Source organism: Aethina tumida, chromosome 1 (genome assembly GCF_024364675.1).
Source record: "Aethina tumida isolate Nest 87 chromosome 1, icAetTumi1.1, whole genome shotgun sequence".
NCBI lineage: Eukaryota > Metazoa > Arthropoda > Insecta > Coleoptera > Nitidulidae > Aethina > Aethina tumida.
In genome coordinates, this window is record NC_065435.1 from 4,378,049 (window position 1) to 4,393,335 (window position 15,287).

A 15,287-nucleotide genomic window follows, 5' to 3' on the forward strand; every position below is an offset into this window, starting at 1 on the left:
TCATATATTTTTTCATAAAATTACATTATAAAACTTATTATCATTTAAGCCTGGACAATATTGAGAATACATCAAGAAAAACATTATAAAAATTTGAAGTAGACAGAATTAATATCTTAACATGCTTTACATTTCAATATAATATATTTATCACACTTTTTTAGAGAAAAACACCATTGGCACACAGTCAAAATTACAGATTCTCATTTTCTGCACTTCCATACTCGACCTCATCGTCATCATCGTCTTCGTCCTGCACGCTTATGTTTGGTAATGCTGTTTTCTGTGTGTGGTGGTCGTCAATTAGCTCCAGAAGTGACTGGAGGAATATCATCGTACAGGCGAACGTCCCATCGCGCACTCTTTTGAAACCTTTCTCTAAAACACTCGATAAATCAAAAATAATGGACGGGGAATGGGGATTAGTTACCTGAAGGTAGAACTTTCCCATCGATCACAACACTTTGATGTGCGAAAGCGGCCACGAACCTCTTCAGAACACGTTCTTGGTCTTCCTTACTTATTGGTTGTATTTTAGACAAAAATCTTAACATGTACTCTATCAAATAAGCATCTTCCTGCAAAGAAACAAGGTTTAACGGGTAAATTTAAGGGATACAATACATACCACGGGGAATTTTTGGAAGCAAACGTCAGCCTGTTTGTAATTAATGACGATGTGTTCAAAACAATGAATCGATATGATGGGGGTCTTCAAATTCTCCAACCATTCATACAGAAGCCCCGCCAGTATTCTCAAATCCTTCTCCACGGACAACTTCAGCCACCCCAGCTGGGAGTTGTTGATTTGATGTTGGTACTGTTTAATGATCTTCTTGTAGTCACTGCCCAGTTCGTTGTAGTCCATCAGCAGGGCTTCGACCAGACTCGTGGCGTCGTAGGTGTTGCAGTCTTCCAGGTTTTGTTCCTGCAGGAACTTCCGTTTTATTTCCAGCTTTTTGAAACAGTTGTTCTGCAACAACAACTCCTCGTTCATCTCCTCCCCATCCAAGGTGCTGAACTCAGAAAAGGTGTCGCTGGCGTCGCCGTTCTCAGAAGGGTTTGGACTTGAGGGTGCCGAGTAGATGTCGTTTGATGGAGTCGATGGAGATTGTAGGCTTTCGCTTAATTGATAAATTGCTGAAAGATCACCGTTAGAGAAAATGGTTATCTGCTGATCAGTTAGTTATTACCGTCTGAACTGATGCAGTTTATGCTGTAGATGCTGTTTTGTCTTTCCATTTTTTCGTGCATCGTGGCCGTTAGGAAATTAGCGGTGTATGGAATATTGGAGGCGGGGAATTCTTCCACCCAACATGCACACAGTTTTAACATACGTTCACATATAAAATGTATAATCTGAAAATAGTTTGTAAGGTGTGTTATAGACCAATTTGATTTGAAGGATTAAAGGATTACCTTTGGAATATATTTAAAGTTTCTTTCCTCGTAGCCATGGAGACAGACTTGTTGCCTTCTCAAGAACCTTTGCAACGAAAATTGGTTCATATATTTATCTTCATTGGTATCTCTGCAATAAGAAATAATTATAACATGCAATGCAGAACTTAACCATGGAATTATGAAAATTGCAATAATTCCGCTTAAACTTTAAAACAACCATTAAGAAACTTTAGAATCGATAAAAATATGTTTCAATGTTGCATTTCATTACATTTCTTGCTGTGTATGATTTAGAATTTGAGCTGGAAACTTTGATATTGATTTCCTGGTTAGTTTGCTGAATCATAAAAACTTTATTGCAGCTACTTTACAACGTTGCTTACTGATTTAAATAATAAACTGCTACAAAGTGCTCTAATTTACCAATCCAACAAAACCACATACGTGGTAATTTTAACGTGGTGATTGACAACAACCGACAATAAAAATTATATGTTCCATTACCGACTTATCGATTCACAATTTCTTTCATAAACAGTACGTTTCACCTTATAAAAAATGTAATGGTTTTGGGAAGAATAAATTGAGCAAAATGTCTAACGCAAACGATTTGTCCTTTCGTTTGCACCGATCCTGGCCTCTTCAATCTAACATATCTGATGGCGTCGTTCGCCGACACTCTCAGTGCGTAGACCAAATAACACGAAATCAACACACCTGTCCTGCCCAACCCTACGGAAACGGTAAACGAATAATTATAACTGTCCGAATTGGTTGGAATACAAACATACCTGCATGACAGTGAATCGCAACTCTGCCCTCCGTTATGGCAAAGGCGATGACTTTTACCATGTTCAGAAGACCTAATAATGTGGCGTCGCCGTAATCTTTCCATGTGAAATTGTAATAATATACTGGAAAATTGTGGAGGATATGAATTAATCAGTTGGCCTGTGTTGTCTGCAAACTATGTCAATGTGTTTGTTTGTATGGCTTATTTGTGGAGACTTTGTTGTTAATATTTTAGTTGTGCTCTAGTTCAGTTGGAAAATACTTTTTTAATTAAAATTAAAAACAGTTGCTATTAAAATAGGGTCAAAAGCTTTCAACATGAAATGGAAGATTACATTAATCTAATGATTGGTCACACTATTATATGAAAGGACAAGGAGTTCAGGCTTTTAGAAACACCAAAACAATATTAAAACTTTCATAATGTTCCTAAACGGTAAATAATTACTAAAATTAAGCTCATTAATTTATTGGATGTAAAAAAAAATAATAGAAAAAAAGTGGCATTTTGGACTGTCTCTAGATTAGGATTCTTTTGGTAGTTACAACTTCAATTATTGAAGTGCAACAAGAAGGAATTTACTTTAAATGTTAACAGAAATGAAGGCTACGCCGATTTTATTTTAAGACGAGATATTGAGTGAAAAAACAAATTCCAAAAAAGTATATTTAGAGTAAAAAACGGTTGTACAAAAGCTTTTCATAAAACTCATTAAAATCAATATGTCAAAAAATATAAAATTATCATTATTTTGATAAGGATTTTAGGTCTTTAGAAACTTCTAAACAACACTAAAACTATTATAATTTTCCAAAAAGATAAATAATTCCTTCAAGTAAGCTTACTAATTTACTGTATATAAAAAGTGTGGAAAAGAAAGTGACAAGTGACAAAAATTTAGAGTCTCTGAGTACAAGAAGAAGAAACTTACTTTAATTGTTAACAGAAATGAAGGCTATGCTGATTTTATTTTAAGACGAGATATTGAGTGAAAGAACAAATTCCAAAAAAGTATATTTATTGTAAAAAACCGTTGTACAAAAGCTTTTTATAAAACTTATTAAAATCAAATATGTCAGAAAATATAAAATTATCATTATTTTGACAAGGAATTTAGGTGTTTAGAAGCTTCTAAACAACACTAAAACTATTATAATTTTCCAAAAAGATAAATAATTACTTCAAGTAAGCTTACTAATTTATTGTATATAAAAAGTATGGAAAAAAAAGTGACAAGTGACAAAAATTTAGAGTCTCTGAGTACAAGAAGAAGAAACTTACTTTAATTGTTAACAGAAATGAAGGCTATGCTGATTTTATTTTAAGACGAGATATTGAGTGAAAGAACAAATTCCAAAAAAGTATATTTATTGTAAAAAAACGGTTGTACAAAAGCTTGTTATAAAACTTATTAAAATCAAATATGTCAGAAAATATAAAATTATCATTATTTTGACAAGAAATTTAGGTTTTTAGAAGCTTCTAAACAGTATTAAAACTATTATAATTTTCCAAAAAGATAAATAATTACTTCAAGTAAGCTTACTAATTTACTGTATATAAAAAGTATGGAAGAGAAAATGACAAGTGACAAAAATTTAGAGTCTCTGAATACAAGAAGAAGAAGCTTACTTTAATTGTTAACAGAAATGAAGGCTATACTGATTTTATTTTAAGACGAGATATTGAGTGAAAGAACAAATTCCAAAAAAGTATATTTATTGTAAAAAACGGTTGTACAAAAGCTTTTTATAAAACTCATTAAAATCAAATGTCAGAAAATATAAAATTATCATTATTTTGACAAGGAATTTAGATCTTTAGAAGCTTCTAAACAACACTAAAACTATTATAACTTTCTAAAAAGATAAATAATTACTTCAAGTAAGCTTACTAATTTACTGAATATAACAAGTATGAAAGAGAAAGCAACAAGTGACAAAAATGTAGAGTCTCTGAATACAAGAAGAAGAAGCTTACTTTAATTGTTAACAGAAATGAAGGCTATGCTGATTTTATTTTAAGACGAGATATTGAGTGAAAGAACAAATTCCAAAAAAGTATATTTATTGTAAAAAACGGTTGTACAAAAGCTTTTTATAAAACTCATTAAAATCAAATGTCAGAAAATATAAAATTATCATTATTTTGACAAGGAATTTAGATCTTTAGAAGCTTCTAAACAACACTAAAACTATTATAACTTTCTAAAAAGATAAATAATTACTTCAAGTAAGCTTACTAATTTACTGAATATAACAAGTATGAAAGAGAAAGCAACAAGTGACAAAAATGTAGAGTCTCTGAATACAAGAAGAAGAAGCTTACTTTAATTGTTAACAGAAATGAAGGCTATGCTGATTTTATTTTAAGACGAGATATTGAGTGAAAGAACAAATTCCAAAAAAGCATATTTATTATAAAAAACGGTTGTACAAAAGCTTTTTATAAAACTTATTAAAATCAAATATGTCAGAAAATATAAAATTATCATTATTTTGACAAGGAATTTAGGTGTTTAGAAGCTTCTAAACAGTATTAAAACTATTATAATTTTCCAAAAAGATAAATAATTCCTTCAAGTAAGCTTACTAATTTACTGTATATAAAAAGTATGGAAGAGAAAATGACAAGTGACAAAAATTTAGAGTCTCTGAATACAAGAAGAAGAAGCTTACTTTAATTGTTAACAGAAATGAAGGCTATACTGATTTTATTTTAAGACGAGATATTGAGTGAAAGAATAAATTCCAAAAAAGTATATTTATTATAAAAAACGGTTGTATAAATGCTTTTTATAAAAGTTATTAAAATCAAATATGTCAGAAAATATAAAATTATCATTATTTTGACAAGGAATTTAGGACTTTAGAAACTTTCAGACAAGCTTGCTAATTTACTGTATATAAAAAGTAATGGAAGAAAAAGTAGCTAAGATTTTGGACAGTTTCTAGAAATAAATTATTTTATTAGTTGTAGTTTTATTTAAAAAGAAATTGTTAACAAAATTAGAGATGTGCTAATTTTATTTTAAGATGAAAGAACCAATTTCAAAAATGCATATTTAGTCTGAAGAAAAACTCGCTATTTTGACGAGTAATTTAAGTAGTTAGAAACTTCAGAACAATACTAAAACTGTAATAAGTTCCTAAAGTATAAATAATCACAGTAATTAATCTTGCCATTTTCTGAATAAAAAAAGTGTGGTTACTGTGAAGGAACATTTGTACAAAAACTTTTCATAAATGTCATTAAATTCAAACATGCCAAAAAACATAAAATTATCATTTCAATCTTAATGGAAAGATGACAATCAAGATAAATAAGTCCTTTTGTTTAATCAATAAGTCAATAAAATGTCGTAATTTCATTTTATTTACAAATAAAAGTTTAAAAATCTAGAAACGAACGCGATACCAAAGGATATTCAAATTTGTTCACAGCAAATTAATAAAGCATTAAAAATATATGTGTAATTTTTTATGACATTTTTAGCAGTAACCTTAATATTGTTCTATAATTAGACAATAAATGAACTAGTACTCTTTGCCATTCATAAAAAAACAGCGACACGACCTCCAAACAAGAATATTTTTAATTAACAAAAAAAAAAAAACAATGAGATTATTTCTATTTTTATTTTGGTGCAATGTAAGTTCGTGTCGAGTAAAATTGAGCAAAACAAAAACTAATTACGGTGAGTGAGCAACATAAAAAATATTTGTATGTAATTCTATGATATACATTTATCGATCTGCACAACAACAATTTAGACATAGTCCGCAGATAAGGTTTTGAATTATGAATTGTGAATGAACTTACTGTTGTTTTCCATAAAAATATTCGGGTCATACGAAAATCCCGAATCGTCTAATGGTTGTCCACAACTCGCGTGTTCCCTGGGACATTGTAGATTAATAATACTTTTTATGCCCAAACTGAAAGCAAATCGTTAAACATGACCAACGAGGGTGGATAATTGTACCTTTCGAACTGTTGTATCACGTTTTTTTGTACTATTGTTAGTGTACTGGGCCTTGCCATCGCCAGTATGTCATCGGTGATCCTGTAAATAATAGATTTGGTGAAGGGCAAAGGAAAATCTTGACACCGATTCGTTATTTCTGTAAACTTCGTTGCGAACGATCGACTTGGAAGTCCCTGTATGTTCAATAATCCTCCAAATATTCGTAATTTAAAATCAATTTTAAGTGATCACGCTAAAGACCTATCGATTTTCATATATCATTACCGTAACTGAAAGAGCTGGTTAGCCTAATTTGATAAATTGTAGTGCCTTGACAAATTGCCTTTTATTGGTATTGGGGTAAAAACGAAGACGAGCAATACACGACCTGAAACCATAATTCATGAAGACATATTCAGGTCGTATTAAATTGCGTCCCACATTTCCTGCTTGTCAATGTGGTCGTGTAGGAAAACTTAACATCAAGTGTTGACGAAATTTATAAATCAATTGCAATAACAGGGTGACAGTTTCCATTTCCGATATGAAAGAAACTAAATTATGAATAAAAGCGAAAGCCGAACCTATTATTATCCTTATATAACGTATTTTTGTTCAAATTTATGCATTTCAAGGACAAACTTAGACCAGATGCTTAATATTGAATTTCAGTTAATTTCTTCGTTTAACAAATTATAATAATTGGCATAATTTATAAAAACAGAATTAATATAAGAGAATTTATATAGATACATAAATTTTTAAATTTTCGTTTATAGCTTTATATGCATTTAATTTAATTGTTTTGAATGTCTTAATTTTATGAATTTAATTCAATCAATCTTTCAAAAAAATATACACAGTTCTTTGAAAGATGTACTTAAATTAATTCTGTAATAAAAAGATAATTGTTTTAGATGTTATTTAAAATTTATTATTTCCTGTTGCACTGTGACCGTGAAAGTTAGACAATTATACTTTTAATGGTGTAGATATGAAATCAAAGTTTTTTAAATGTTAAACACATACAGTACATATGATATATATGTATATATTGATTTTCGATTAATTGCAATGAATATATCATTAAAATACAATACTCAATTTTTAAAATTAATGGAGAATATATATTTTTTTCATCATAAAAATTAATATACACCTTTGTCTAATTAAAATTAAAAAATATATTATTACTTTTAAAAAATCAAATCAAAAAAATTAATAAATTAAAATGTTTTTAAATATAGAAAAATATTTTTATAAAATTGAAAAATATAATAAAAGTAAAAATAAATTGCAAAAACTTTATTACAAAGTTTCACAAATCATAAACAAATAAAAAAAATGAATAAGTAAACTAAAAGTAAAAGTAAAAAAAGTCTTTTGAATGCATTTTCAGAATATTTTAATCAAAATTATATTAAACATTTAATAGAGAAATACTATTAAATAATAATAATTAAATAATTTTTTTTATTAAATATTAATAATTTTTAAATATTATATTCAAAATAAAGTGATTTAAATATTTGTGTTTGTTTTCTCTAAAAAACTTTCAGTGAAACTATAAACAAATAAATATAAATTAGATATTTCAAATAAAAATTAGTCCATATTTTTTTTAAATAAATTTAATATATATTTCTTTTTTGTTTTTTTTTATAAAATACAAATTATATATTTTTGAGTTTATTTTTTCTAAAACACAAAGAACAGTAAAATTATAAACTAATAAATAGAAATTTAATATTTCAAATAAAAAATGCAAAAAAAATATTTAAATTATAACTATTAAATACAAAAATTTAATATTAATTGATTTAAATATGTACGTGTTAATTTTCTCAAAAAAGTAAAATTAAATTATATTTTTAAAAATAAATGTATTAAATACACAATCTTTACCATTTTTTAATTATTTTTTTTTTTAAACACAAAAACTGTTATTTTCAAAATTAATTGATTTAAATATTTTGTAATTTATTTTCTCTGAGAAACAAATAACTTATGAATGAAATTATGAATAAAAAAATAGAAATTTAAATACTTAAAATATTTATTTATTTAAATTTATATATTTTAATATTTATTTATGGGCCAAATATTTTTTAATAACTTTATTAATTTAAAAAATCTCGTTCTTCTTTATTTATTTTATAAAAAGTTAATATATAAAATACAGCAATTAATAATTAATTAATTTAAATAATAATAAAAATATGGAAGGTGGTAAAATTTAAAAAATAAGTCTAAATAAAAAACTTTTACAGAAATTTTCTTTCTTATTTGTATTTATTAAAAAAAATAATTTTAGGTAACATTCCAAAGAAAAAATAATAAAAAAAGTCCCTCAAAAATTTTTATTATTATCTTTTAATAAATCTCTTGAATACAAAAATATCTTCCCTGTTTGTTTGTTTTTATAAAATACAGAAATTAATAATTTTTATCTTAAATATTTAATATTAATTGATTTAAATATGTTTATGTTAATTCCCTCAAAAAAGAGCTCTCAGTAAAATTAAATGGTACAAAAATCTCTATATATTGATATACAATTGATTAATAATTTTTAAATCATAAACATTTCAAATTAATTGATTTATTATAAATATTTATTTTTTATTTGTCCAGAAGAATAAAGAACTTCAGTAAGATTATAAACAAAAATAGAAATGTAAAACTTAATACAATAAAATATTCAGTTAAAAATTATAAAATTAATTTGACTATTGGGAAAACTAATTTTATATTTCTCACGCTTAAGAAGTTTAAGGACGAATAAATATATACTATTGACGTCAGCTGTTCATTTTATCGATACGGTGAAACAATTAAACCAAAACAATTGACCCCCAAAACCCGTTTGGTGTCCCCCCACTAACCAACCTGTTGTACCATCCGCGGACAACCCCAACAGAAACTACAAAACAAAACAAAAAAATAAAAACTATTACCAATGCGAATATATTCCCTGCAGAGCCAAACTGTCCGCCTTCCAATTTTCGGGATTCTCATATTTACAGTTGACTCCCCCACAAAACACACTGCACTGCACCCCCTGCGGGGTCAATCTTCTGATGTGGTCCGATAGTTTGTTGTAATTCGCTTGCACTTGCAGTTTGTTCGAGTGCGGCTGGTTCGGAGACAGTTGCTCCATGCTTGACGAATGTGGTGTGGAAATGAGGGTAGCGACGAACTTTGAACAGTTATGTTGGCGGCTTATGAATTGATATGATCAGAAAAGCACGTTTTTAATTCCAACTGTAGGCGCATGCTTAAATTTATTGGATATTATCTGCATAATAAAACTATAGAAATAATGGTAGTTAAGGTAAATAAATAATATATAATGGGGCAGGGTTGGAAAAACATTTGCGCACTGCGTCAAATTATATAATGTAAGTGTAATTATGGGGGCAAGCAATGCCATGCGGAGTCTTTGTCCGACACCTAGATGCTAGGGACTTAATTTATGTTTACGAACTTCTACGCGCAAACACAACAAAGCCGCGATGGGATTATTAGTCACACGGCACGGGGGTTGAAGCCGGGAGCTATTTTATGTGGACTCCCAGATTTCGTTTATTTCTTCTATATTTTGTTCAAAAGTATATCAAGATGATAATAACAGAGAAATTATAACGGAGATTATTTTGATGTAGACACCAAAGACTCCGAAGACTCCAAAGTTTTGGAACAAACGTTGTAGAGATCAGTTACAGACAATGGTAGTTAAAAAAATAACAGACACCTCCATGTAATTGGTAAATTATCGTTGGCAACTGGTTCCATTACATCTCTCATGATATCTTTGTACATGAAACGGTCTTGGCACCATGTCAAAAAACCCCTGAACCATAACGCTTCTTCCAAAGTGTTTCAATGTATTTGTAGTGTATTTGAAGGATGAAGAACGTATTGTTCACCATTTGATCCTATTCTACTTATCTTAGATTCATTACTTTAATGTTGTCTATATTGCTGCAAGCTTTTTGAACTACTGTGCTGAGTTCATTCATTGTACAATTTTTATGACAAATTTGGTTATAAAGGTGATCCTCCATGTTTTCTATAAAGTTGTTGTTTGGAGATTAGGTCGGGAAAGACAAAACACTGATACTTTAGTCTTTTAACCAATCTGTCACAATTTGGAATTTGTGTTTGGCATCGTTTTCATGTTGAAACACGTTTTTGAAGAACATTTCTTCAATATATGGAAGCAAATTGTTGTTTAATATATCCCTGTACATTAATCAGCCTAAGAGGGTCTACGCCAGAAGAATTGAAGCATCCCCAAAGCATAATTGAACCGCCATCTTGTTTCACTGTGTGTATAACAAATTTTTTGCTTAGTTTTATCCCTGTAGAATGTTTAACACAAGCAGAACCATCATTTTTTTATAAATTTAAACTTGTCACTATAAACTGCTCCTTCCAACTTCTATGGTCCAATGAATGTAATCCAAGTCCTTGTAAGTCTACTAACCATCTCGCAGTTCTTGAACTAATTTCAGCAAGTACCATTTCTTCAGGTTGCCGATAAGATTGGATTGTTTTTTGACATGCTTTCAAGTTTGTCGATCTCAGACAAATTTTTTTATAGCTACCACTTGGCTAGTTTCTCTAAATTTTTCAATAATGCAGGAAACGATTGACTTATCTAGCCATAAACTCTTAGCCTGTTTCTCCCGATCTTGGTAATGGTGAATTATAATTTTTCTTACAGTTTCACTTCGACCAATGACTTAATAATTATAATAATAAAAAACCCCCAGCAAATAATCGATTTAAATTCTCACAGAGCAATGAAAGGCCATACAGTAAAAATGATGAAAGCTAAAGTTCCATGTCAAAAATACTTTTTCACACAGTTAAATCCACGTGAAGATTTTTTGATAAAAACTTACAAGACCAACAACATTCACGTTTCCTTTGCCCTTTAGTTCAAAACTCATTGATTTTCGCATTAGCCTTCTCTTGCAAACATTAACTGAACCACATCAAGCTTTATCGTGGATCTTAATCTGTCAGCAATGCAGGCTTTCGTGAATGTCTCGCCCATTTTTTTATTTTACCTTCTGTTACGTTGCGACACCAAAACATTAGATCTCAAAAAGTAAACAAACCTAAAAATATCTCGGAATAAATTCAATATTAATTTATTCGCATTATTTTTACAAACGTTGATGGTTTTGTTTAATGAATATACATGAGCGAGGCGAAACGCGCAAAAGGCGTGCTTGCAATCACGATATCAATCTTTGAGGAAATTGGCCCATTTTCCTGTGTTCATGGTGTTTCCTTCCATTACACGTATCTTTATTTTTTCTGGTTCCAGATTGATTTTTTTTCTTTGGCCAATATCTTATTGGGTAGTTTAGAAGGACTTTCAATATTAATTACAATTGAACTAAGGAATATTTACTCTTGATTTTGGTTTTATAAAGTAAATAATATAATCTATAATGTCATGGATGCTTTAAGCAGTACTTAACAACATTTCTGAAGTAAGTGTCCTGAAAAATTATCTATAATTCTATCTTTAAACTCAAAAATTACATAAATTTGAATTCTTGTAGTAAGTAAAGTTATGCAACCACTATTACACCACCAGTATGTAGCAATAAAACAAAACGTTGAGTTCTAAAATTTTATTATAAGTATAATACAATACAATAATGAAAAAATATGAATACCAACTAAGTGAACAAAACTATACTGAAATAATACTACATGAAATACATTTCTTTTATCTACAAATGCAATGCTGAACAATGATAGGAATATAACATTAATGAACGATCTAATAATAACAAATTAAATATTTAGTCCTGTTTTATTACACATCCTTCTCGATACGAATTTAAGACAATGGTGCGCGAGTGGTGTTTGGCAAGAAGAGGCAGAGGAGACCTCCACCAATCAACAACGCTGCAACGATGAATGTTGGAGCTGGACAGTACATGTCCAGCAAAGTAGCAATAACGATGTTACCAATAATACCACCTAAACGAGCTGCCACCATCGAAATAGCCACACCCGTTGCCCTAAAATAAAAACACCAATAAATATTTGAAGCTGACGAATTGAATGAAGATGTTACCTGAGATTTGTTGGGAAGATTTCTGTAATTAAGCAATCCAGAGCGGCGTTACCGCATGAAATAACGCTGCTGAACACTGCCGACACAATTAAGTTGTGAGTTTTGTTGTACACGAAATACATGGAAGCTGCGCAAAGTCCGGAAGACATCGTGCTGAAAACTGAAGTAACGAGAATGAGTTACGGTCTCGGGGAACACGATGGGGGACTTACCCAAGAAGAATTTACGTCCGAGACGGTCCATTCCCAAGACTGCGATGATGTTGCTTGGTAAGGCTGCAGCCACGGTTATCAAGGACTCCATGAAGACGGCGCTGCCGATTTTGTCGGAGCACGTGCCTCCGTGTTGCTGACTGCCCTGTTGCACCACGAATTCCGTCACTTTACATACGGAAGCGCTTTCGCCCGGGTGCACTCTGGCATACTCGTCGAAACGATTGAAGAGTTCCGGGAACCACATCATCAAACCGTAGTAACTGAAACTCTTTAGTTAGTACTGGGTTTTGAGGAGGTGATTGTGGGGCTTACCCAATGTGGAATGTAAAGTTGATTGTAATTGAGATGAAGGTAAACTTGACTACTGGTGAAACGAAGAGTTGCTTGCTGTTATCTACAATATCACTGAGCATGTTCCTGTATTTAGATCTTTTGGCTTCCTTTGTTTCTTGCTCGATTGACTTGTGACTTTCCTCTAATATCAAATGTTTCACCGGATAGTCTTCGGGATCCTTGCCGGTGTTGACGTGATAAATGTGCTTGAAAATCGCCAGTGCCTCCTCGCTTTTGCCGCGTGTCAGCAAAAACTTCGGACTTTCCGGCAGGAAGCACAGCAAAGCTGCCACGATGAACGAAGGGATGGCACAAATCAAAAGGAATATCCTCCATGAGTTGTACACGAAAGTGGATGTCACAACACCGATATCTTGAGGTATGATTAGCCAGGCGAGACCGGCTACAAACAAATTGCCTAACGTCCAAAATGCCGCCATGAACGACAACATCGAACCTCGTTTGGACTTCGGCTGAAATTCTGCGAAGTAAGACCATATTACTGGCCCGCTGCCCCCCAATCTGAAACACAAATAGTTAGTCAACAAGTTGGTGGATGATGTTGTGGACACTTACGCCGCCCCATTTAGGAATCTGAAGAACATGAACAGCTCATATGACTGACTGAAGCTGGACGCAACGATGCATATGGCGTTCATGAACGAACTCGCGATGAGCACCTTCTTACGACCAAGTGCGTCAGCAACCGATCCCCAGGTGTAGGCGCCGGCCATCATTCCAATAAAAATAATGGAATTTAGCCATCCTTTCGTCTGGGTGTTGAGTTTTAAGTCGCACTGAGCCGATGGAAGGATGAACGACATCGAGATGACGTCCATCTCTTCCGACGTGCTCACGAAGCCGCATACTGCTAACAGGAGGTAGTGGAACTTTCCATAGCTGGACAATTCAATGGCCCGTTCGAAGTCAGCTTTGTCGCTGCTTCCCTTCTCTACATCCGGAAGTTTGCCTAAGTCCTTTAGTGTTGCAAAGTTCGCTAACTCGAGATCCTTTGATCCGCAGCCGTTAGCAACTCGCTCGTCTTTTACATCACAGTCAAGCTTGGGTTTTGAAGCAGGATCACCTTCTACCATTCTACGATGTATGGATTAGTTGTTTTCTGTTGCGCTTAGCGAAAATTCAATTGAGGGCTTGGCGGTGGCTGGCGGCTGAGTTCCTTTTGGTTGGTCTTCCTTTTTGGGCGGCGGATGGCAATGGGGGCAACGGGCAAGAGATTAAATTAGTCTCTGCAACAAACAATGGGTACTACATTAGCATTTTTTACTCACTCTCTGTGTGTAATTATTAAGAACAAAACAACAATAGGAAAAATTAAATATTTCATTCATTCATTCATAATAATTATTATAAATTATTATCATTAAGCACTATTGTGACCAATTTTTACCCACATTTTATTAATTCATTATTAAATTGATTATTTAAAGGTGAAAACTGGCTTCAAAATAACATATATAACTGTGTAAACTGATATAAAATCTATCAAATAGTAATTTCACCGTCCAATAACCCAAAACGAGTGGTCCAACCAGTCTTATTGTTAGTTTCAGCAATCAAAATAAAACGGTTGGGTTTATCTGAGGGGGGCTACGTCTGGGCTGATAAAAATCTGGTATTAAATAAATCAAGTACGGCAGAGCATAAATTACCTAAATCATTTAAATAAATTATTTATTTTTACGTAAACTTGTCATAAACAAGATTTTTAATAAGCATTTTGAAAATATGTCAATGCCGCATTTCCATTAATAAATAAACTTGACGGTGTTACAGTTCCGATGTGTTTTATTTTTTCGCTTCATTGTTGCAAAGGTTATTAACGACATAAATCAATATTTAATTATTTAAAAGAAAGTTAACGAGAATATGTTAAGTAGCATGAAAGTTTTCTGGCTGGCCGCAAATTTTTTCGGCAAAGATCCTGTTACAAAGCAACACACGGACCGCGATTATGTTGTATTTTATGCTTGTGCTAGTTTTTATATAAACAAAACGTTTTCATAATCGAATGATATTCACATACAAAATTATTTTCCACAATTATGCGATAGTTATTACATGCAGTGAAGCAGGCACTGCATTTTTCACTTGGTTTCACAGAGTTAAGTTAGTACGAGGGCAAGTTTACGAAACCGTGAAAGGAAGGAAGGCACGAGGAAAATCAGAAAATTGGTTGTTCACCGATGATAAAACGCCAGACGGTCGTGATTTATTTCACCAATAATGGTATCAATGCATTAGTTAGGTATAGACAACTATAGAAAACAAGTTTTTAATGGTTTACACTGTTGTCATAAATGTTTTGCTTTCACTATCAATGCAGTGCCTCGTCTTGTATCATTTTCATGAATATCCTTGACAAAAATACCAGTGAAAATCATTTCATAATGATATTGACGCAGAAGAAAAATGGTAATAAATTAATTGAAACAATAGCACTGTTGTGTA

At 31.4% G+C, this 15,287-nt stretch overlaps 2 protein-coding genes across 3 annotated transcripts in view; both read right to left on the reverse strand.

Annotated features, from left to right (window-relative positions):
• Positions 1-9,325, reverse strand: LOC109609457 (protein tyrosine phosphatase domain-containing protein 1). The gene is made up of 10 exons (XM_020026115.2): positions 9,122-9,325; positions 6,183-6,263; positions 6,020-6,135; positions 2,196-2,318; positions 1,953-2,136; positions 1,420-1,531; positions 1,194-1,359; positions 629-1,140; positions 431-578; positions 1-378 (listed from the first exon to the last, which is right to left on the reverse strand). Exons 1-10 carry the CDS (start codon positions 9,322-9,324, stop codon positions 194-196), a joined length of 1,830 nt encoding a protein of 609 aa, XP_019881674.2. The 5' UTR covers position 9,325; the 3' UTR covers positions 1-193.
• Positions 9,326-11,803: 2,478 nt separating this feature from the next.
• LOC109609472 (synaptic vesicle glycoprotein 2B) overlaps positions 11,804-15,287 on the reverse strand; it is a 37,060-nt gene continuing 33,576 nt past the window's right edge. For both annotated transcript variants that reach the window (XM_020026134.2, XM_020026135.2), the window contains exons 2-6: positions 13,395-14,065; positions 12,798-13,340; positions 12,483-12,745; positions 12,271-12,430; positions 11,804-12,214 (exon numbers count right to left, since the gene is read on the reverse strand). In XM_020026134.2, coding sequence (XP_019881693.1) covers positions 12,031-12,214; positions 12,271-12,430; positions 12,483-12,745; positions 12,798-13,340; positions 13,395-13,912 — 1,668 coding nt within the window. In that variant the 5' untranslated portion in view covers positions 13,913-14,065 and the 3' untranslated portion in view covers positions 11,804-12,030. The remainder of the gene's footprint in view (positions 12,215-12,270; positions 12,431-12,482; positions 12,746-12,797; positions 13,341-13,394; positions 14,066-15,287) is intronic.